The sequence below is a fragment of the Neltuma alba genome, unplaced genomic scaffold (genome assembly GCF_004799145.2).
Source record: "Neltuma alba isolate B1F8T4 unplaced genomic scaffold, ASM479914v2 tig00010346_pilon, whole genome shotgun sequence".
NCBI classification, from domain to species: Eukaryota; Viridiplantae; Streptophyta; class Magnoliopsida; order Fabales; family Fabaceae; genus Neltuma; species Neltuma alba.
Genome location: NW_021635256.1, coordinates 69,114 through 94,112, shown reverse-complemented (window position 1 = coordinate 94,112; position 24,999 = coordinate 69,114). Strand labels below are relative to the sequence as shown.

The following is a 24,999-nucleotide window of genomic DNA, read 5'->3' as shown; positions in this document are numbered from 1 at the left end:
AGATGTAGCAAAAAGCTAAGATTCAACTGAAACATAAGGATCAAATTTTTTTTTAAAAAAAAAAGGACCTTCATGGCCTCTCATGAGCACAACACTTTCCCCAGTTAATGAAAAAGAAAAAGAAAGAACAGAAAATGAAATGTAGAAGCCGAGATCAACATTAAAGAACACAGATTTTCAGTGAAATATAACCTGACATGCTTAAAAGGGGAAGAAGCTAAGAAAAACCTTGTCTTTATAAAGATTTTGGTTGAGAGCATCGCTAAATGTCCAAGAGAACACAATATCGACCAAGCCGGTTCTTCCCTTTTCCTTTTCCTTTCCCTTTCCCTTTCCATGGGAAGTCCTCTCCATGATTTGATCACTTGCAGGTTCGTTCTAAAGCTAAAACACTGAATCACTCTCAGCTTTTCTTGGCCTGGTCTCGTTTATATTAATAAAACCCAGCACAAAAGGAAAGACGGATAAGTGTACGAAGGGGCTATAGTTTAGCAAATGAAGAGTCTTTGAGATGACAAAGATGAAAGATGCGAAGAGGTTGACGACAAGTCAATGAATAGCACAAAGCAGAAACAACAATGACTGCTTTCTAGCCATGTTTCGAATATCAAGTGACGTTTAATTGCTTCTCTTCACGGTTTCGGTGTCCGAGGAAAGCAGCCAGCTTCAAGGCTAAGAAAAATGAAGACCGTGAATGATGTTTTGTGTCATTTGTCACAGAAAGTAGGCTATATTGGGTTGGCCAAAGGACGAAAGTCAGCAAATGGACTAGAAGTTTTACTTTTCAAAAGCAGCATCCAATGGCTAAAAAAGAAATTCAAGAAAAGAAAGACTTGTAGTACGAACTCTTGCTCTCACTTGACTTTATGTTTTTTTTTTTTTGGGCCTGAATCTCACTTGACTTTATGTAACAGCAGGGTCGAAGAGTATTAAATATTTTTTTTGCCACATAGTTAATAAGGGTTGGGAAAGAATAAAAATTAATATTACGTTGAGTATAGTTGATAAAAATAATATTAGAAATAACTTAAATTTTACTATCTCTAATGCTTAAATATAAGATATAATTATCTAATTTGAATAGATTAAAAAATTTATTAAATTAGTTATTTGTAATAATTAGGTGTTGTCTTTTTTGAAATATCTTTACTAATAATGTTTATTACCATTTGATTGAACATTTAACATGTATAACTACTACAAGGACTACTTTAAAAAATAGATCAATGTGATAGACAAAGTAAATTGAAGTCATATATTAAGACCAAATTGAATGTTAAAATGGCTTTTATATTAAGAAGTAATGTAACAGGTTAATGATTTTACTTGTTTTTATTGGTATACATGTATTAATTAGAAATGATTTATGACAAGGATGAAAGCAAATACACTTCTACTTCTATTTATAAGTCATTTTTAATATCTTCTGTACAAATAAAGAATTTTAAACTTCATTAATTTTGTCTCAAAATTTAATATTTTCTCAACTTTATCTGTATTTAATATATATATATACACTTTCCAATAAAATAATAATATACATAATAAAATGAAGAATAAAATAATATATTTAGATTAAAAATTTAATAAAGTGAATTATAAATAACATAAAAAATTATATCTATCTTATAAATTGGACTAGAATTAATTCTTAGTTCAAATTGTACTATGAATTAGATCATATATGTGGTATTTTTCATTTTCTTACGGATGAGGAAAGTGGAATCTTTAATAGCACACCACATCGGTGGCAAAAAAAAAAAAAAAGGCCCCCCAGACCTCCATGAGAGGGTTTTATATTTTAAAAAAAAAAAGACAACAAATAAATGGGTGTGTGCAAAAAAGAGTATTAGGAAAAAAAACATCAATGCAATGAGATTAACTATAGTGGAGATAAAAATGAAAAACAATACCAAAATTTTAGATAGGCTATTAGTGCATACTATAAATAAAAACATTTTTTACCAAAGAAATAAAAAAACATTTAAATAAAAACAGTACTAAAAATATAAGAATTAGCCATCAAATGAGACATCTTATTAAATGAAAATAAACAAGGAAAGAATGTGCATTATTTAATGACATGGACTGATTTATTGTCTATTATAAGTTAGAAATTGCTTTTCAATTTTAAATAGAGTATCATTCATTAAATTAGGAGTAGTAATTAAGAATATTTAAACGTAAAGTAGAAGTTCAAATACTAAATTGAAAGTATTTGCGAGAGTATTGTTTAATTTTATAACACAGTATCTGGCAAAACAAATCTAACAACACAATAAGGATAATTGCTTAATGTTAATGAGTTAGATATTTGTTCTATATACTCAACATGGAATAACTTGTGAACAAATAAAAGCCTATAAGACTATTTGGTTTTTGTTTTTTGATGGGAGGTAGGTGTTTCAATTCTTTTTTCTTCCCATGAAAACTTCTAAGAATTACTATTAGTTCTCAAATAATTTGTTCTTAAATTATTTAGCACTACAAATCTCTGAAAATTAAACTTTATATATAATTTTTAAAGATTTTATTAGATGGGACCAATGTATGCCTTTTGTTCTCTCCACTTCATTGACATCAACTTGAATTGCTCAAGCATCCTCTCAAACTTCCAAGTTTTGGCTTGCTAATGCCAGCAATTTTTGGTGGTGTTCCTGTGCTACATTACAAATCTTGGATGTCTTCTATTTTCTTTTCAAGGGCGCATTCAAAATTAGATAGATTTTTTTAAAAATGACAAAAAAATAACTGTTAAATTTTAAAAAAGATAAATAAATCATATCGACTATTTTTGTAATGCTTTTAATAAGTCAAAATCTGTCAAAATCATATATTTGTCATTTTAAAATTTAATAGCTATTTTTGTCATTTTTCCTAAACTTTTTCACATTATTTTTGTAAAATATAAATAGTCATATTATATGTATATTGAAAATTTCATCAAAATTAATTAAATATAATAGCTAAGTGAAAAATTATATTTTTTTATTTTATACAAATTAAACAAATGCACGCTCACAAAATCTCTACGCGAAACTAGAGTATAGGACTCTATCCCATGTAGTGGATATTAATGATTTATACTCCTAATTCATAAATTTTAATTAATATCAATCATTGATCAATTAGTAAAAATTTATACTCCTAATTCATTTAAAAATTATTAGTAAATTTATAGAATAAAAAATTATTGACCCAAATTATTTAATTGTATTATAAATATGTGAATTTTCTTGGCACCACTATTTGGGTATCCAATATAACCAATACGTCTTCAAACACTGCCTTTTCTTCTTCTTCTCTTTTTTTTTCTGCCAACAAGTTGGCTAATTTTGTATGGACTAATGGTGACATCGATACACTACCTCCAATCATTAATATAAGAGTTAGTTTCACATTTAATTTTCTCCTAAATATAAACCTCAATCCATTTTATCTCTCATATTTATCTATTTTTTCAAAATAATCATTATAAGAGTTGCACATATTAAATGTTCAATCAAATAATAGTTTTAACTAATGATAATACATTATCAGCAAGGGTATTTTAAGAAAGACAACACCTAATTATTATAAATAACTAACACACACAAACTTTCTTAATTTATTCAAATTAGTCAACTAGCTATCATATTAAGGATTGGAGGTAGTATTTCTCTTGGAGGTTTTCTATTTGTTTAATTTTTTTTTTTTAATGATAATGATATCTTTGATTATTTAGCAAATTTATTCATAACTATGAAAGCAGATACAATGCTCTTGTGGTTGCATAGAGAGCAAGTTTTGATTATGTTCTTCAAAATTGTTGACCGAAGTGCAAGTCATAAGCATTCGTTTCTTTTCAATTGAAATTGCCTCTTATAAGAAAGCCTAACTTAACAAGCACGATAGCACAATATTCTAACATGTACATATCAAATTTACCATAACTTTCTCTTTGTTTTTTAATACATAGGTTGACTTCTTTCCAGCTAAAAAAAAAAAAAAAAACAATATGTAGCTTGACTTTTACCATATACGATGTTGCTGCTGATTGCTGTCATTCTTGGTCATCTTTGGTGCTCAGAGTAAATATACCAATTCTTACACACACACCACACACACACACACAATAATTTCACGTGACAAACCAAAAACAAAAACATATTACAAACACAACAACAAAGGTTGTTCACCTTCCTTGGTTCCTTCCATCACCACCTTGGTTTCCGCCTACTGCCACTGAATGAACCTCTAAAATTCAGTCATCATGTGAACAAGCATATAACGTCAGTCAACACATTCATTTGTGTTTGTGAGTTGAGGGAAAAGGTAAGGATCAATTGTGAGTTACCTGGAACTTGTAGAACCTGTTTCTGATTTCTCTTTCTTGTCCCTTATACTGAGTGATTTGAAAGGCGACTTTGATTCATCGACTAGTTCAATCTCAAGTATCGCGTCCTTAATGGCTTGAGCCAAGTTCTTGTCATCATCAGCATTATGGAAGCACCCTCTTTGCTTAGCATCATTTACTAACTTCTTCCAAACAGAGCGACTATGATTTAGAGTTTCTGCATTCCCCAATATCCAGAGACAATGCCTACCAAAAAAAACACAAAGTTCTAATCAACTCAAACAAGCAGCATTGAACCCAAGGCCTCCCACTTATAAGAGAGCTTTCATGCTATTAGGTTATGAGGCCATTAGCATTAATGTAGAAAGTTCTACTTCATGATTAGTTACAATTTTCTACCCTTAGCTTTTTGCCTCAGTCTAGAGGAAGATAACTTGCAAGGTTAGAAAGCCTCAAGGCTTGTGTGATTCTGTTTTCTGTTTTCATGTCCCTAAAACAACATGTAAAGGTAATTTTTTAGAACAAGTTTTGAAAATTAAAAATTAAAAAAAATGTTTGGATCATTATTTTGAAAAACATATATGAAGTAGTGAAATAAAGAGTGAGAGAATGATTTTCTATATTTACATAATTACTTTAACGAAACATAATATTTTTCAGTCTATTCTCTAATTTTGTAGAACAAAAGGTAACACATAATCAAAAATGCATTTTCAAACAAATTCTCTGATTGTTTTTTTTTCAGAATAAAAACTGTTCTGAAAATAAGAAATCAAACAAGCTCTCGGTCCCTCTTAAGATCAAGTTTTTACTCCTTGAGCATATATCTGATTCATAACAAGTAACATACCTAGCGCGAGTAAGAGCCACATTGGCTCTTTGCTTATTAGAAAGAAAACCCACATTTCCACTCTTATTAGATCTGACAGTGGAGATCATTATGATATCTTCTTCACCCCCTTGAAAGCCATCAATAGAGCGAACACTCACAGAGAATTCAGCATCCGAAACCAAGTTGTTTTTCTTCTAGTTTCTCTTGGATTTCACAGACCTGAGCGTTATATGGAGATATTACTCCTATGCTGACTTCCCTTTTCCTACTGAGAAACTCTGTAGCAGAAAAACACATGGGATCAAACAGATCTTCTCAACTGGATACTTCCTAACCAATTGTAGTGTCAATATATAAGAGTTAGCAATAAAATCACACACAACCACATGTTTTTAGCTAGAAAGGAACCTTTGTGAAGCCCTTTTATGATTTCCGTGACGGCAGCAACCTCCACCATGTTCTTTAAGCTCTTTCCATGACCAAATTGCTCTTTGCCCTTGGCTATATTTATAAAAGAAAAGGAGCCAAACATTTTTCTCTCAAGGAAGCGTTTGCTGTAGCTTGAATCACTGACATTCATGCCATCCATAAGTTTCCCTTCATAGAATTCCCTGTTGGGGAATAAGCTTATAGATGGATGCATTCTAAACTGGACATTAAGTAGATGTCTATTGTATTCCAACGCCACCAGCCTCTCAAACATGCTTCTTCCAAATCCAGCTTCGTCAGAAATCTGAAATTTTGATTGTCATATACACATTAATTGGACAGCAATCTCCGGTAATCTCTACTTACACAAATCATGCAATCAATCAAAACTTCGAATAGTTCTATTACAATCTCTAACAGACCCGATGGCATAAAAACTCATATTGGATTTGAAGAATGGACAAAGCATAACCAATCAAACCTTGCTGTAAAATTTAAAATTTCAAGTTGTCAAGTAAATAACCCTGAAGATTTCATCACAATCTCTAACAAGACATAATGATAAACTCTACTACCTTGCTCTTAACCATTGCAGGAAGTTGCCTCTCATCACCTATGAGAATAGCATGTCTTGCTCCTGGAAGTTGCAGAGGTATGGTTGACTCACACTCTTTAAGCTGAGCTGCTTCATCTATAACTACAAAGGGTAGGGGTGTCATTCCTTCAGTGAACAATTTGATAGAACCCGATGCAGTGCAGAAAATTAAGCACGCCTTCTTCAAGCAGAAATTTATTATTGCATAACGGTTTTCAAATTTTGGAAGTGAAGTTGACCGAGCAAGTGATCTAAGTATCCCAAGGAACTCATCTCTTTGCAATCTTAACTTTCCAAAGCCAAATGTAACATCTTTTATCGGAATTTCTGTTCCCATGGGCATAAGTGAATCTTGGGTGGGCTTTGGAATTTCTGGTTGGCTGACTGAGTTCCCTTTTCCATCAATATTATAATTGGGAATTTCTATGAACTCATTTTGATGTAAACAATTTTGAAGGGTTTCTAGCAAATTCAGTGCTCTGTACGTCTTCTTCGCCAACTCAAGCGGAACAATGGAAGTTGGCAATTGTGAGCATAATGTTTGCAAGCAGGACTTGAGTTTCTCACCAATGAAACCGAACCTCCTCTTTATAAACTGGACTTCAGCTATATATGAATGGTATTGATTTCTAATGTGCCCGTATCTCATCTTCACAAATCGCTTCAATGTCATATTGTCATATTTATCTTCAAGTTGCTTGTAAGAGAGATATGCTTGCTCTACACTGCTGTAATTAAGCTTAGTAAATTCTTCCAACGACATTAGATCATTAACCTTCTCATATTTTGCATCGAGATTAGATAAAAGATACTGCTCATGAGGTTTCTCAAGCAAATTGATCATTGATTCCAAGGTAGGCTTCCATCCTGTCCATGGATCAAGACACTGCTCAAGCATATCAACACGATAATCAAGAAAGATCAGGAAGGCCCCCATAATCATCAACTTCCATTCGAGAATTATTCCCAAAAAGCACTATGTCACCCAGCCCGTAGGCATCAAACTGAAGTTGATCTTTAACTAAACTACGCAAGCGAGCTGCCACTTGCAACACAGCAATATTTGTTGGAGCACATGTTAATGTTCTTGTCTTTAGTTTGAACAGGGAGAGTAGCATGGAAACCACTGTCGTTGTCTTTCCAGTCCCAGGAGGGCCCCATATAAGTTTCACAGTGTGATCGTGATGACATTTCCTCATTTCAACACTGCTTAATACAGCATCTTTCTGACATTTATTCAGATTCTGAGATCTAATTATGTTTGTTGCAATGGAAATGTCTGTATTTGGGTGCTTCAAAGAGGGGAAAACATGACTGCTCTTTCCAATCTGTAAAATAAGGCAGAATGAAAGCTTCAACATGTCTGCTTCATAACCATCTGGAGAACTAGTAAAGTTACTGTGTTTGTGTATTGCTCAAGCAAGCTATAATAACGAACATAATTTCAATTATGTGTTGCATGTATCTGAATTATTGATTACTGATATTTCATATATGTTATACGAACACAGTAATTCAAATACTTGTGAAATATGATGTCTAAAAACCAAATACTATTAGATTCTTACCAATGTCTCAGCCCGCAGAACTTTCCCAATAATATTCGGGTGAGCGTCCTCCAGCTGTGAGTTCAAGGCCCTCCAAATACGAATATTGGTTGTCAAGTTTATAAGATAAGCAGCGTAAAGCTTTTGTGCCTTCTTGCTCTTGCTCTCCACGTCTGGTTCAATCTCCATGAGCTTTGACGAAAGGACTGTGATCTGACCATTGTTTGACGCTTGAACATAAGCAATATGATAGGGTCTTCTGGGTTTGTTCAAGTCTTGAAGGCTTTTTGGCTTACTGTCAGTGATGGTGATGAGATCTCCTGATTCGGGCTCATATCGCCACCATTAGCCCCATTCATTGTCATCTGATAGAACAAGCCTTGTCTCTTCTTCACCCTCTTGTATGTCAGGATTTCACAAGTAGGGGCTTGGGAAATGTCCTTCAAGCTTGAACACAGATCACTGTGTGTTTCCTCAATCAGTGGAGGAATAAAGGATTTCTTGTATTCTGTTGGTGTCAAAAACGTTTGATGGGATCTTTGGCACCTGAGAGACACTATGGTTTTAAGTTCACTTGAAATGTTATGCAGTTCTATAAACCTCACAATAACAGAACAGAAGAAAGGCAGATAAGAAGAACATGAAAGATCAGTCGCTTAATGCAATCATTTTTTTAAAGTTCTGAACTTGCATCCAATCTTAATATTTAATCTTAAACTAAAAAAGGGAATAGCAATTGATACGGTGTAAAAAAAAAAGTCAGGAATGAACTGAACATAAGAAATTATTTAAAGAGGATCGGCATGGCATGCCTCACATGAGTTCAACATTTCACTTTCCATGGTAAATGACAGAGAGAAAGAAAGAGAAATGGAATGGAGAAGAAGCAGACCAACATTAAAGAACAAAGAGTGTTTCAATAAATAATCTGACATGCTTTAACGGGAAGATTACCTTATTTTTATAAGATTTTCGTTAAGAGCATCTTGTACAGTCCAAGAGAACACAATGTCTACCAAGTTGGCACTTCCCTTTCCCCCTCCACTGTGAATCATCTCCATGATTTTGATCACAAGTTGCTCAATGCTAAGACCAAAAAACAGAATGACTCTCAGATTTTCTGGGAAAAACCAGAAAATAAAGGATAAGAAAAGAGTTAAGCTTTGAGAAGACGAAGATAAAAGATGCAAAGAGGAAGAAGTTGTTGACGCCAAGTCAATGTGAGTAGAACAAAGAAGGAATAACCCATGATGAGGATGCTTTATAGCCTATATTTCGAATTCGAATATGCACTGTGGTGTACTGGAGAAAAGGAAGCAACTTCCGGGCTAAGCAACGCGAAGACACGGATTTCTGACTTGAGGAAAATACTTTGATGGATAGTCGAGTCGACAGGGGCAATATGGTACAAGACGAGAATAGAAGAAAAAACTTGGAAGCTCCCTTTTTTTTCAAAAGGAGTGAGACACACCATTTTGGTTTTACCTGACCGGAGACACAAAATGAAAACACTTTTGTCTCACACTTTCACTTTCATTAAATTAAATGACTTTCTCGTATATCAAAAGCCGTTTAATGCCCATTTAGCTTTTTTTTTTTTTTTGTTGAGGAGGAGTTTTGAGAGAGTTGAGGAAGGAAGATGAAAGAGAAAAATTAATTATCCCTCTAGTTCTTTTGCATGTAAGAATTAGTTAAAAATTTATTTTGGTATTAAATGTAAAATATCAATGCATTTTATCACATGAATAACTCAAATAATATCAGGTAATTTTTTTTTAAAAAATGATACATTATTTATATATAACTAATTTATCTAATTTTTTTTTAATTTATATGAATTAGTTAACTAATGCCTGTATTTAGAATGAGAGAGAGTAAGATGTTTCCATTTGTTTTTATTAGAAGAGATTTCATTTTTTGAGCAAGGGGTACAGGAAAGAAATGAAATACTTAAGTGAAGATTAAAACTATAATTATAACTGGTTTATGTTGAGTAGCAAGAAATATTAGAAGTAAGTTATATTATAGTAATTTATATGACGATTTTTAACTGTGTTATTAAATTGTAAAATATTGATTTTAACTTGTAACGCACCAATTTCAATATTTTCAATTAAGAAATTGCCTAATCATTTCCAGTTATTTATAACGACTGATTTTAAGTCGGTATTAAATACTTTAATTTCATCATCATCTTTAAACTGAAATTCACATTCGTTATTTTAATTTTCGTTGTGTATTCTGTCAATTACGTTCGATGCATTTTCTATAATAAACTATAGATTTCGATATTTACTTAATATAACATTATAGCATGAGAAAAAAAACTCATAGCAAATATATTTGGGAAGCTTCCAAGAAAAGAATCCTGAAATTTTTATTTTGTAACTCAAGAACCTAACACTTTAAGATGACAAAGAAAGAAGTAAACCCAAATTAAAATTTTAAAATTCAAGAGAAATGACAAAAATACTCCTTTATAAATAATAATTTATCTGGAAGTAACAAGCCCTAATTATAAAATAACAAGTCTCAATTTAAAATTAGCAACATTTTTTTTTGTGATACATAACATGTGAATCAATTAAAATGACAACAAATCATCTGAAAATAAGAAGTACTGATTGTAAAATTACACATCTCCATATGGTATTAACAACATATTTTTCTGGATACATAACATGTGAATCAATTAAAATGATAACAATTTATCTATAAATAACAAAATCTAATTGTGGGAAAATCAATTAAAATGACAAAAATTCATATGGAAATAACAAGTGTTGATTTACAATTACAAATCACCATATGATATTAACAACACGTTTTTTTCCGAATACATAACATGTGAATCAATTAAAAATTATAACAATTTATCTAGAAATAACAAATTTTAATTGTGAAAATATAAGTTTCGATTTAGGATTAACATTTTTTTCCGATGGGATTAGCAAATGGGCATTTTTGTCATTTTCATTAATTTCAAAATTTCAACTTGATTTTACTTTCTTCCCTCCCTATATTGAAATGCTATGTTTCTAAATTGAAAAAATACTAATTTTAAGGTTCTTTTTCTAAATTTTTCCTAAATAAATATTTTTTCATTTAAATTCGAATCTTCAATAATGACAAATAATTTACACTTCTAAGTGATAAATACTATAGCATTTTATTGTAATATCCGTTGGTACAATACTAGTTTAAAAAATAGAATAGTAACTATAATTTTTAACATAAAATTTAAGGTTTTAAATAGGGAAAATTATGCTAAAAAAAACTTTGAAATTGCATAATACTAAAATGGTGCTTCAAATTTAACAAAAGTGAGATATTAAGTTCAGTTAAAAAGATAAAAATGCTCCTTACATTTTTTTTTAAAAAAAAAAGGCATAGCGACTCTCATCAACGTCTACTTAGGGCCTGTTTAGATAGCAAGCCAATCATGGTTTGGAAAAAAAATCATTTAAACAGGTACAAATTATCTGAAACCATGGTTTTGGCCAAAACTATGGTTTTGCAACAAAAGGCTACATCCGAATACTATATCGATTGGGTTGCTTGTTCGCTGTCGTCGCGAGGGGGGAATACACTGCATAAAGGGCAGTGAAGGCTCGTTGGAGCATGGTTTTGGAACCCAAAATCGTGGTTTCAGCAGAAGTGAATTTATTGTACTTCCGGCTCAAATTGGAGAGTATGATTATGCATATCAGCGTAGATTAACAATAATATAACTTTAACACCCTTTAATTTTTTTATAAACATATTTAATCTTATATCTTATAAATATATATACACATATTAATTATTTATTAATTACATTATCTTATTTATTATTAATTATGTTGGTAAAATATATTATTAACAATTTTATTCCTTCAAATTAATATATTATAAAATCTATATTTTATGTAATTATCATATTAACTTATGTCTCTTTTAGTAATTTGCATAAAAAAAGATGCTTCTGATAACAACTATCTAAACACTCTCACTTTTATCAGAATCACTTTTCACAAAATCTATTCTTTACAAATTATTGGGTTAATTAATCCGCAAGTCCTTATAGTTTCAACCAATTTTGAATCAAATCCTTATAGTTTTTTTTTTTCTTTTTATTAAGTTCTTATCCTTTTACGTGTTTTTAATTAGATCCTTGCATTTATTTCTCTTTTTATTAAGTCCTTATATTTCACTAAATTTTTAATAATGTCCATGTAGTTTTAATTTTTATTTATTAATTAAATATAAACTTAATTAAATAGATTAATACTGAAATATAAAATAAATTATAATTAAATTAAATAATAATTATATAATAAAAAATAAGTAATATAAATAATTAATTCGGAAAATTTTTTGGAACAATTAATTTTTTTGTTAAAAAATAAATTATTATAATAATTCATTATTTCTAGAATATTATTGTTTAATAACTAATATTAAATAATATACTATTTTATGTTTATAGAATAGTACTATTAGAATTTATAAAATAAAGAATAAAAATTCAGGGACTTAATTAAAAATAATTTAAACTTATAAGGATTTAATAAAAAGAAAAATAAATACAAGGACCTAATTAAATAGGCAAAAATGTAAGGACTTGATAAAAAGGAAAAAAATTATAAGGACCTGATTCAAAATGGTTAAATTATAAAGACTTGTAGATTAATTAACCCAAATTTATTCTCTAAAAAATCTATTCTCCAGAAGTTATTCTCCAAACTATAGTTAGTTTCATCAAAACCTCTTTAATCAGGTGCCTGCGCTGGCCCCTCATCGGTGTTGGAGCTCTGCTGCGGGGAGAGGAACATTTGTGACAAAATGGATCATCGCTACCAACATTTGGATGTTAAAAGAGTAAAAAAAATTAACATAATTATGGTTAGCCTCATTTTAATTCAAGTTTCTAAAATTTTAAAGCATAATTTTTTTTTTTTCATTGCTTCCATCCGGTATCCTAGAATAATAGGCATCTTTCAGTCGTGACAAAATCCCAGACTAGTCCAGATTCGGGGGCTTGCAAGGATCCTTTCGACGGCGCCCCCTGACCCCTTGAAGTGCTGTATTCTCATGTCTCGAACCAAAGTTAAAGGTGTTAAATTTGCACACGTGTCGTTAAAATTGCTGATGTGTGCTGATGACTGGGCAAGATGCTCGTGCTGACGTGGACATGTGGGAAAAAAGGAAGAAAAAGCATCTGAAGTGGGAGGCGGCGGGCGCTCACCTCTTCCCTCTCCGTTCAGCAGCTCGCAGGGTCTCCTCTGGTTAACGCGTTGAAGATGACGATCAATCTCTCTACCTAATGGCGCGCACAACTCTGAAGACAACAATGAGCAGCCAGGAAGTTGCTCCCAGCTACGCGACCTCATCTCTTCTCCCCCATCGAGCGCTCGTCTCTCAGATCTGACATTCCCCTTTTCTATTTCAGATTGTTGTCGAAGCTCCTCTGCTGCTCCAGTCCACGAAAAGGAGATGAACAGTAACTTCTTGGTCACATTTTCAGTGCAGATTCCTTGCTTTTGTTGTATGCATTTATTATTTTATCTGATTGAAATTGGAACAAGTTGAGAACGTGGGCAGAAGGAGGAGCAAAGTGGCGAGCTTCCAGCATGGCATTTTTTATTGACTGCAAAATAGACTAGGCATTGCTCATCGTCGTCTTCAGCGTTGTGTGCACCATTGGTGGAGAGACTGATCATCATATTCAGCGCCTGAACCAGAGGAGACGTTGCGAGTTGAATGGAGAGGAAGAGGAGAACGCCGGCCGATCACTTTGCGTTGTAAGCTTCTTTTTCTTCCTCGTTTTTTGACATGACCATGTCAGTGTAAGCATCTTGCCCAGTCATCAGCCCACATCAGCAACAATTTTAACGGTGTTAATGACAGATGTACAAATTTAACACCGTTAATTTTTTGTCCTAGTTCTAACGAAAAATCTTAAAAAACCAAAAATTATGATTTGAAACTCTGAGGATTAAAACCAAAATGGGACTAAATTATAAAGACGGACAATTATGTTAACCCAAAAGTAAATAACAACACTGAGGCTGTTGTTGTGTTCTTATGTGACTCACTCCCTCTAAAAAGAATATTTTCAAAAATAAAATATATTTTTATACATTCATTGCCTATAATCAAATCTAATCAACTTTTTAATCTATATATATATATATATATATTTTGGCTGGCATAAAATATAATTATCTGTATTATACATGTGGAAAAAGTCTTACAACAATTGTTATACCCCTTTCCTTTCCACAATACAAGTAACTCATAAGAAATAATTTAGTCCAAAATATAAATTATTTAGGCAATAATTAATACTTATTTATTAAATTTTGTCCCTATAATTAATATAAAATTTTAAATTTGAGATTGATTTAATAAGTTAACTAAATTTTTTTATTCTAATATATTAGTTGAAAGTAACTCATACTGTAGGCCGGGAAAGTGCTTGGCTTTAATAACCATGCAACACCAAAATACTCCCATTAATGATGGATACTAAGCACATGCTCACTTTAGAATTGGGGACGTTTGCTCTCAGCATTAGAGACAACTTTATTAATGATGATTTATATTTTATTTCACTGGTTGAATTTTAGTTTCCTTATTATTATTGTTCAAAATAGAATATAAAGTAAAATAATTCTTAAATCATAAAAATTAGAAAATACTTGAAAATTGAAATATAAGTCCCCTGGATTCACCTATGTTTTCAGTCTGTTGGTCACTTGTTCGATATACTTTTTTCTATTTCATCCGGTATTTTAAGGAAAAAAAAATGTCTTCTGATAATTTTTATTTAGTTATCCTTTCTTTGATTCATTTTGAAAGAATCATTCAGGATCCAAACAATATTTACAATAATAGATGAAATCATCGTTTTAATAATTAGATGATCTTTTTGTTGACGCGGGTTGCAACTATCCCGCTGAATTGTTGAATATGGTCTTAGTTTCCAAGTTTTGTCGGTTGAAATTATTTTATATATATATATATATATATATATGCAGAAAAGAAAATAATTTGGGACGCCGGATATATCATCTCCAGGGCGGAATCGGGTCGTAATTAATCCTCCCCGCGCGGCGAACTTTGATCGGCGATAGAGGGGGAGGCGCGAAGGAAGTAAGCAACTCTGCCTTGCTTCTCTTTCTTCTCACTTTCATTCATATTGAGAATTCAAGTTTAGATACCGGCAAGTCTTCATAATTGCTCTTCATTTTGAATTGATTCTTCATCGTTTTTTGTCCTAAATCGAGCTCCTTTTCTTCTGGGTTTCTTTCTGTTCTTTCAATTTGTACTATCATTTATGATCTTTTAGCTTTTGTTCTCTGCAACTCATTGTGATCTGACTCTGGGTGAGAACAATTTATGTTTGGACTGAATTTTCATCAATTTTAGTTTGTTGCGTATGATGTTTTACTTTTTTGCGTTAACTCTGCTGATTATTCTTGTTTTACCTTCTGTTAGGGTAATGTATAATCCTTGCTCCTTCATATTCAAAATGTAACAAATTCAATAAACTTTCCTGAATAAACAGGTGGTTGGTGCTTCATATTTGATTGGATCGTGGGAAAATGCATCCTCCTCTAACCTTACACAAGCACCCGATGTGTGCAGAAGTGAGTTTGATTATATTTTTTTTTTTTTTTTTTTTTTGGGTGAATGTTTTTGCTTTATTTTATTATGTATTGTTTACTTACGTTGTTAATTTCCTTTTGTTCATTCTTTTGCATTACGTCTCTCCATTTCTTTTTCATTAGAAGGTTGTTGCCTTGTTGGATATTTGGTTATAAACGGAGTATTATCTGTGAAATGGTTGTGTTTTGTTCTGAATGTGGTGGGGTGTGAATATTTTTGTTGCAACCTGGTTTTGTTGTGTGACCTAGACCGTGTATCTTTGCTTGTGGTGCTGAAAGCTGTCATCAGTGATATTGCTCTGATGATAAAGATTTGTGATTTCCAACTTAAGTAGCACGGACCAATTTATTGCTTATTCTGGGGTCTGCTTTGTGTAGATTATTGAGCAGTTCCAACAGTGCCATATAGAACATCCATATGGAAAATTCTTTGGTAAATGTACAGATCTGAAGATAAAGTTGGATCGCTGTTTCAGGGAGGAAGTGAGTTTTTACTGTTTTCTTTTTCATGGCTCTGCTATGTTTTTGTGCCACTGCTCAAATATGATTTGTTAAACCAGAAAGCTTTGAAGCGGAAGGCAAACTTTGAAAAGAGCAAGGAGTTCAAGCAAAGGCTAGATGCTTTTAGGAAAGAAAATGCTGCAAGCAGTAGCCAGTAGAAGAATCTTCGCTGATCTTACAAGGCCCCCGAACTCTAGTGAAAAATTGTTAGAGCAACACGGAAATTTAGAGGTTCCTGGAGACAGAAGTGTGATTAACGTTTTGCTACCTACCTTGAGCCAGGATGCTTTTAAGTCTACTATGGAGTATACAGATTTTGCCTATTGTTATTGTAGTCTGTTTTCTCTGTTCCTCAATTCGTTAATTGTATTCTTAGCAGAAAGAAAAGTAAAATAATGAAAGGGAAAGAATGAAAAAGGGGTTGAATATGTGTTTCTGACATTTTATGTAATTGCGTTATTTTGAAAAGTGAAATAAATGAGTCAAATGTGAGGCCAGCACATTAAGTTAAAAGGCCAAACTTATAGATCTTTTTTTCGTACATATTTAATTTGGACGACTCAGATTACTCATTTAGGCAGCCTGCAAGATTTCTCGACTGAGGATCTGAGTTGCCAACATTCTGAATATTCTGCATTCTGCCAATAGTTTGCTTGCTTTGACCACATTTTGCTCTCTGGTTGATCCAAAGGGGCTTCTTTGATCCCATTAATAACACCAGAAAACTAATGAAGTAATGAACAGAGGAGTCCAATGCTCAAAATGGCTTGAGGAAAGATGGGAAAAAATTTTATGGTCATGGATGCGCTCGACAAGAATTGGGAACTGTCATTGCCATCTCCTAGTGAAGAGCATATTATCTTTTTCTCTTTTGAATTACGAAAGCAAGCCAACAACTTAGAACTTGTGACATACTTTTGAGGGAATTTTAATATCACTATGCCACAAAGGCATTGATAAAAAGCATATCACTCCCTCTCTTTATTTTTACAAGAAACAAATACCAAGTAAGTTTGCTTACAAGCTTTAAATATGTGACAAATATCTCTCCTCTTTAATAAGAACATAATTGAAAAATTATAATAAATACTCTAGAAAAGCTAATAAATTGTTTCTCATATAGAAACAAAACCACATTCCCAATATTCTCTTGTAAATAGTAACAATAGAATATCGTTGGCAAAAAAAAGTTAACAATAGAATATCTATGAAGAACTGAAATTTCTCCTCCTGGAGGGGGGGAAAAGGAAAGAAAGAAGTTTCTCCTTCGTTATAGCATGAAGCAACATTCTCCAGTGAGAGCAAAACCAGATAAGAGGGAATTGAAAGAAACGGCTATTCCTTTTTTGGGGGGGGGGGGGGGGAGCTTACATATTAGAACAATGCCAAAGTATCACTTTGACACTTAACTAAACCAAAATAGAGAACAGTTAAATCATCTATAAATGAAAAGAAAAGAAAGTTCCACATGCATGTTTTCTATGAATATCAAGGTGTTTCATTTACATCGCAAAAGACCCTGACTATTTCCCCCAAGCATGCATGTGATTTTCCCAGCTGAATCTCCCAACACATTCTCATACTGGGTTTAAGTCAACTATACACAAAATTGTCTGTTTCCGTTCACCTAACTTTCTGGCAAACATTGGCGAAGAGCGACAGGGAGAAGCATTGCATCTCTTTCACTCTGACCTGTCTTCCAGACTTTGAATTCTGAAGCAGTGGAGCTAGTTTCACTCCACCGTTTAAGCAACGACATTGAGAAGGGCCCCCTTTTTTCACCACATGGACTTACACAGTGCCATATCGGAATTTCAGGATTTTCATTTGTTTCTTTCTCTATTTGACCATTTTGATCCTGCTCGTCGTCATCACTTAAAACGATCATGTCACGTACTGGCATGCTTTGCTTTTTCTTCTGCTTTTCCTTGGTCATCTGTTCTGAATTCATGGGAGTATCTGATTTTCTTCTATCACGACCTGAACCAGAATCAGGGTGCCTTGGCTGAGGAAGACCAGATTTTGATGTTGTATTGCAGGTCGGAGGTTCCAACCTTAAGTGTTCAGAGAGTACATTAGTGGTGTTAACTTGCAAAACTTTTGAACTAGATTGAAGCTGCTTTCTTGGAGAAGTGCATTTCCCTTGGACAATAGCAGTGACAGTTGATTGTTTAACAGAAGCAGAAATTGTCCTGCCATCTTGGCCTTTCACTGCTGGAGTCTCTGAGTCTGGGCCACGAAAGTTAAAACATGTTCATGAATATCTTCCATAAATACTAATTGTCATGAACATAAGTAGATCAGCTCCACAAAAAGGCGAGGCAAGTAAAAACCACTTTTAGTGGTGGAAGGGTACACAGACTAAAAGGCGCAGTATCAACCAAAAAGAGGATACAGCAGATGATATAGGAATGCAAGATATCATAAAAGACATGCTACCTGCAATTTCTAAATAGTCTGTAAGTAAGCCTAGCCCGAGTGAAACATGTACCTCATTGCATTTGAATTTTAGAACAGTATAAATAAATACTCAATTTTCTTAATGGATCTTCACGGATTGATAAATCATAGCTTAAACAAGAATGAAAATGGCCTTCAGATACCCTAGTGCCACATCGAGATAGAAAATTCCCAACAGAAAACTTATTTGAGTTACTACAAATTACAGGAACAGATAGAGGACGGAGAAAGCTTGGCGAACCTGCAGTGGTTTTAGAAGGATTTCCAAGAGGAGTATGTGGTTCTCCCAGGACAAATTTTGGTAAGCCATTTTGCTCTAGTTTACCCTTACTTGGGGCAACCTCTAGTTTATCCTTGCTTAGTGTATCCTCTGGCTCCTGTGAAGGTTTGCCATGCAGTAAATCTGGAATTACTTTCGGTTTATCATTCAGTAAACGTGATTGTTCTGATTGGGTCTGTAGCAGCAGCTTTCTATCCATGTACTCAGAAAGTGTACGGAAATATTGCATGTTAAGGTTCAAATTGCTTATTATAGATGTGAAATGAACTCACGCACTCAAAACATAAAAGAAATTTAACCAGAAGGTATATAAACAATATCAGATCTGGCATAATAGTAAAACTTTCCCCACCATGAAGCCATTCAGCGCCTGACTATCCTTAATGTTGGGAGTGGGCCTACTCTATTTGTTTACATGTTTTCCCCTTTACTTCAGCATTATTTATTTGGAGGGAAAAAACAACAGACCTGTGTGTGTCTGTGTGCTCGCTTCTGGTTTGAGGAATAGAAATTATGCAGCGAGAATGAATCAAACGGAGCAACATGTACAGAGTGACAAAATACAATATCATGAAAGGATATTCTCTTCTCCATCCCTTTTCATTGGCCTGATCTATGCGTCTTTGTAATGATGCCAACTCCCTTGGGATCCACTGCCATGTTAGTTCTCAAGATATAAGAAAGTAATCACAACTAACATTAAAATAATGCCCACGGGGTCCATTAATAGGCGGGATTGGTGAGTCAAAAGTGTCGGATCATGTGCTCAACAAATTTAAATGTTGTCTTTCTTCACGACTAGATCCACGCAGAGAGCTAGATTCTGACTTTTAAACCAACGTTTAACCATATTACACTTTCTTAGGGTGATGCAAGTTGCGCCAGCTTAAACGTGCTCAAATTAAGGACAGGGATTTCATAAATTTTAAAATTATAAAATTCGAAGCATGACGGAAAACAAAGAAGTCGACTTTCACCTAGAAACAATTTCCCTTCACGCATGGCATCTGATGTCATTTTAGTTAAAAATAATCAATGTTCCATTGTCAAGACTCTAGAAACAGCAGTCAACAATCAAGTGAAATTATATATAAAAGAGGTCTAGACCAAAAAGAAACTCAAAATATTGATGTCGAAACATACATGCTTTATGATATCTTCATGCAGACTTCTGGCTTTCTGTTCAAGCTCTAGCTGTAAAACAAAGAAAATGGTTAACATCCGTTTGCATTATTTTAGTAATCCAGTCTTTATATTTATTATTCTATAATCCTTTAGATTTGAATGAACCATAATTCTCACGTCATGGGAGGTAAGTCTGAAAAACAGCAAAAAGCTGAACATCTTGGCTGAAAATTATAATTATCATTTGTGTTGGTGCGCTTGCAAGTGTACGTGTGTGAAGTCGAAACATGTTTCGTATCAGTTTCAAAAGTTCAAAACCATCTGTGGGTATCAAATGCCTCCTCCCCATCCATGCGCCAAAACCCCTCCTGATACAATCATCACTTTTTTCAATCCCCTACCCAAATAGCTGCCAAAATCTGATGTGACAACCATCTCCCAATGTTAAAGAAACAAGTGGTAAACAAATTTCCAAGGGTTCAATTGTGTAGCACTCAAGCCAGATTGGCATTCCCCAAATTCCCATCTAAGGCATTCATAGAATCAATTACCTACTGCCCTAATGAGCTAAATTGTTAATGCATGATTAACTTACAACTGTGGGCTGTGAAAGTAGACCATCTTTCATCCTTTGATTCAGATCTTGGCATTCTTCCTGCAGTAAGTTCCAAACATTATAAAGCCATGCCCTAATTGATTTAGAATTATTAGAATAGAAAGAGAATGAACTCTGCAACAGAAAAAGTATCATGCTTCAAAATTTTTAAACACAACAAGCCTTATCCCACTAAATGGGGTCGGCCTCATGGATCACATGGCACTATTATGTTCTATGAACAACCAAATAATTTGGTTTAAAAATTGAACCCCAAAGAGACTAAACAGTAGACACAATTTTCTATAAGTTCAAGTAAATGAAACATTTCAGTGACCAACAACAAATTGCAAATCTATGTTGCTTATGGTCAATCGAGAAACTTTTCGACCTTTAAAGCAATATTATATAACAAAATATCACAGAAACATAAATAATTTATATGACACTTGAATTGTCCAAGTTGACTTGGAATTTGTTTCTTATTTTTCTCCAATATCTCCATAAAAATTGGGACAAACGAACCCCAAAAGCTTGCTACAACAATATTAGTACCTCTGAAAAGTCATCGTCAGAAACTTTACAAATAGGGACATCTATTGGCAAATTGGAAAGATGAAGCAGAATTTCTTCATTGATTTCATTATTCTCTGAAGGTTCTTTTATGCCTGAAATTGATGAAGAAACATGTCAATAAATGCATATAGAAGAAATAAATCAACCGTTGGGGGGGAAAAATATCACTTGTATTACTTGAAATATCATGGCTGCAGCAAATGAAGATATTCAACATCATTAAGAACTCATGACAATCTGCTCGCAGCATTTTTCCACGGTTTTTTCATTTGTGCTTTAGGCTCAATCTGCCAGTTAATTTTATGAAATGGTCTAATTGTTTGCATTAAAGCATGACATGTTAGAAATTAGATACCAGATCTACCAATATCTCCCCAACATCCATCACTTCTATGAGACCCTGAAAGCTGGCTAAATCCAGAAGGTGCTTCTTCAAACATATATCTTGCTTGATGCTTGATGAAAACAATTATCCGATAATAGAGATGCCTCTATTGGGATAGCTGGTATTATTAGTACGGGTCAGATTCTTCTAACTTCTTTCTAACTCTCCGCACATCTCTTCCTCCCTCCCCCTTGTTCTCTACTCTCGCTATTGGGTCTACATCAAGGATGCTCATGATTCAAGGTAAAAATAAACAGTATTTCAATCTGCCGCATTCAACCCACTAGTAGTGAGGTAGTGGATGGAAGGTAATCTACAAAAGGTCATAGGTTCAATTTTGAACTCCAAAATTTTGTTGTATTGGGAAACTTTCAATATCTAATTTTCTTTAAAACAGCAATATTTTACTACATATCATACTAGATAAAAAGAGAGATACAAGATTGACATCTGTGAGAGGCTTCCCCGCATCTTTCTTGAATCATGAATTTAATGATTTCATCATCGACTTCTTATGACAAATAATGGCTGCAACATAGGAGAGAAAATTACCTACAACTTGCAATAGCTGATGAGAATTCTTCTGTAAATAGTCATTTGGATCAGATTTGACTCTCACAAAACTTCCAATCACTTTCCCATCAAAAGTTTCTGGTTGAGTCAAAAGCTCCTCTATTAAACTCCTCTTCAAGTAGACAAGTTTGATATTTGACGAAACTATGGCTGCAAAGCAGCTTTGATGTCCTTCTGAAACTAGGTCCTCATAAGATGTTGAACTTGAGTTTAGTCTTCTCTGCTTTTTACAATTGACTGACTCATTTTTATCCCTATCTTCTGAACCACTAGTGGTATCATCTTCCATATCTTCACAATTTTCAGCAAAATGCGGCGTCAAAAGATTATACAGACTGTTCTTATTCACTGATTTCCTACCCAACAAACTCTTCAGCTTCGCATCACAAAGTATCTTTCTCTTTTTCTCAGGGTGAAAAAGCTTGTTTTCTTTGCAGTACTGGATAATGATGGAGCAAATATCATGTTGGGATAATGCTTTGCTTGTGTCTCTACCAATATAGAGGAGAAATTCAGTAAGACCTCGGGAACTCCACCCAATAAACTCCTTTTTCTTATCCTTTGCCTTTTCTTTAATTGTTTTCAACTCCCTTACATGACTCTTCCGCTTTTTCCGAGGCTTACCTACTGGTTTGTCATTGAAACCATCATCATCAGAAACAACAAAGTTATCTTCAGATTCTTCAGAATCATCATGCCCTTCACCTATTTCACACGACTCGTCACATTTGTAGATTTTGCCACTCTTGAATAACTTATAGGCAGAATGTATTTGCTGAGAATTCCACCCTTCTTGTTCCTTGATAATCTTATAATAATCTGAAAATAAGAATTCATACGTATCTTGGTCTTTAAAGTCTATCTTTTCCTGTAGATCAAAACCAGAAAGGCACAATCAGATATAAAAGATAATAGAACTTTCATAGTAAAGCATTGCAGTTCCAGTGACACACACACACACACACAGAGACAAAACTAAAACCTCAATAGGAAATAAATTAATGTAAATTATAGTTGTGTGAGGTGCTAATCTGAAACATGGCTGAGGCTGGAATTTAAATCAGTAACATGAAGCGGCCATCCTTCATACTTCAGAGTCAGGTTGGCATTCAACAATGAATATTCTACTGTCAGTATTATGATAACTTGGTAACAGACAATTGGGTGATTCAGTTTTGAAAAAAGCCAGCTTTCATATTTTGAACCTCACAACTCACATCGAAAATATGAATGTAGAATATTTATTCCTTCTTACCAAGGCAGAACAATCCTTCTTTTTTTCTATATCCAATTTTATCTATTAGCTTAAAAGGTTCACCTCATTAATTTTCCAACTGTGCATAAATGGAAAACAATTAGCAATTTCTCTTTTCCATCTAAAATTCCTAAGGCTCAGGATTTCAATTGAGTAGTCTCTTACATATAAAAAATGATGAAAACAATCTTACCCCATCAGAATCAACATCAGCATTTTCCTCTACAAGTCGTGCAAGTCTCAGGCAGAGGCTACAAAATCCTTTATTCCGTTTGAAAACTGAAAACCCAGCATCACAGAAGCAACGCCCACAGACGGCATTTGGACAGCAAAAGCACTGAAACTTTGGGGCTTTATGGCAAAGGAAGCAATTATGCCAACCTGAAGTTTTACAAGCAACAGATAATTATTTTGCGAAGCACTTAAGAAGGAGGGAAAAAATTGTGAAAACCTTTTGGAATTATTTGTTACAAGTGAACATACAAAGAGACCAACCCAAAAAAAAAAAAAACACGCCACCCACAATACTTTAAATTTTCCACAAGGCTGCCAAGTGCTAAGGTGAAACTTGTTTGTGGAATTTTATCACATGGACAAGAAAATAAAAAGATATGGTAAATCCTGGTCTCTTGCTGTTGAGGACATACAGGTGATATTCAAAACAAGCTATTGCGGAAAGTAAAAAGTGCTTGGGAGTTAAGGTGGGTGTATCCACTGTACATAACAGGTGAATTACAACTGCGGAACATCAAAACGAATATGTACTGCACTGGAAAGGAAAACAAAAAGAAACAAAAACAATAGCAGATAAAATGTTTTACAATAATAGTTGAGAGACACAGATGCAGCTTACTACAGCGCGAATAACTTGAAGAGGAATCATCCTTTCCAACACACTCAGCGTGGTATGCTTTAAGGCAGTCCCTGAAAGCAACATGAGTAACTTTTATCAGAAAGAAAGGCTCATCCATGACCTTGGTGTGGTTGCCCTTCGTCAAATCATATCCATATCCACCAAGAATGTAACATGTGCCATTGTTTGATAACTGAGCCTAAGTACCACGTTTCATCCCTTAATCCATTTAAGAACAAAATTGACCATTGCTAAAGCTGGTGCGTCTTTTTCAATGAAAATGACGATTTGCAAAGAAATAACGAGGGTTGTTTGCATACAAAGAATATATAGTCAAGGTTCTGCGCTTACTTGTATTCACACAAGATTAATAGTCCTCCATCCTTACAAATAAAGCACCAATCCTCAGCAACCTCTTCCTTATTTAGTTTCTTCTTCCTCCCCATAACTTAAAACCGTTAGCAAAAAAATAGGCTCCACTGTTAAAGTGAACACAACTCTCCGTTGACTGCAAGAAGTCTTCAATAAGAGCCCAGGGAGAACACAAAATCAGAGATAATATTGAAAAGCTCAGAAAAACAAATATTGGTGATCGAAAGAATGCATTGCACTAAACATTATAAATGACACTTTTCCCAAAAACATAAACTTTTTAAAATGCCCACAGTAGGATCATTGAACAGGAGCACCTCAACTAACTCATCATCCTACCAGGTTCAGTTTTGGCACAGAAACAAGCAGGTAAGGGTAGCTAGCTTAGCGGCGCCACGGCTGCTTCACCGGTGAACCGGTGACTAGTGGCTTACCAGGCAGGGCGACTCCAGCAGTGTCCTATTAGGAGACCGAAAGAAACAACTCATTGCAAATGGGATCATCAAGAGATACGGACTTTCTCTTCAAAGGGGGAAAAAAGAAGTCACAGAGAGAGAGAGAGAGGACTTACATTCTCCAACGAGGACCTTGTTCCAGAAAGTTTTGATATTTGAAGAAACTCACTGTTTCTCT

The 24,999-nt window shown here is 33.7% G+C and overlaps 2 protein-coding genes and 1 pseudogene across 3 annotated transcripts; 1 reads left to right on the top strand and 2 right to left on the bottom strand.

Annotated features, from left to right (window-relative positions):
- Positions 1-3,990: 3,990 nt before the first annotated feature.
- LOC114755892 (probable helicase MAGATAMA 3) lies at positions 3,991-14,921 on the bottom strand (annotated as a pseudogene).
- Positions 14,783-16,414, top strand: LOC114755890 (COX assembly mitochondrial protein 2 homolog). 2 transcript variants are annotated; one of them, XM_028944788.1, is made up of 4 exons: positions 14,783-14,876; positions 15,292-15,373; positions 15,770-15,874; positions 15,952-16,414. In XM_028944788.1, exons 2-4 carry the CDS (start codon positions 15,329-15,331, stop codon positions 16,048-16,050), a joined length of 249 nt encoding a protein of 82 aa, XP_028800621.1. In that variant the 5' UTR covers positions 14,783-14,876; positions 15,292-15,328; the 3' UTR covers positions 16,051-16,414. The 2 variants fall into 2 exon arrangements, with proteins under 2 accessions (XP_028800621.1, XP_028800622.1); XM_028944789.1 differs by having other exon boundaries at positions 14,876-14,946.
- An 844-nt stretch (positions 16,415-17,258) lies between these two features.
- Positions 17,259-24,790, bottom strand: LOC114755891 (uncharacterized protein At5g08430-like). The gene is made up of 11 exons (XM_028944791.1): positions 24,706-24,790; positions 24,346-24,513; positions 23,995-24,065; positions 23,335-23,522; positions 21,866-22,754; positions 20,908-21,020; positions 20,353-20,412; positions 19,776-19,826; positions 19,215-19,285; positions 18,594-18,844; positions 17,259-18,121 (listed from the first exon to the last, which is right to left on the bottom strand). The coding sequence occupies exons 2-11, from the start codon at positions 24,438-24,440 to the stop codon at positions 17,520-17,522; spliced, it is 2,391 nt and encodes a 796-aa protein (XP_028800624.1). The 5' UTR covers positions 24,441-24,513; positions 24,706-24,790; the 3' UTR covers positions 17,259-17,519.
- Positions 24,791-24,999: the final 209 nt, after the last annotated feature.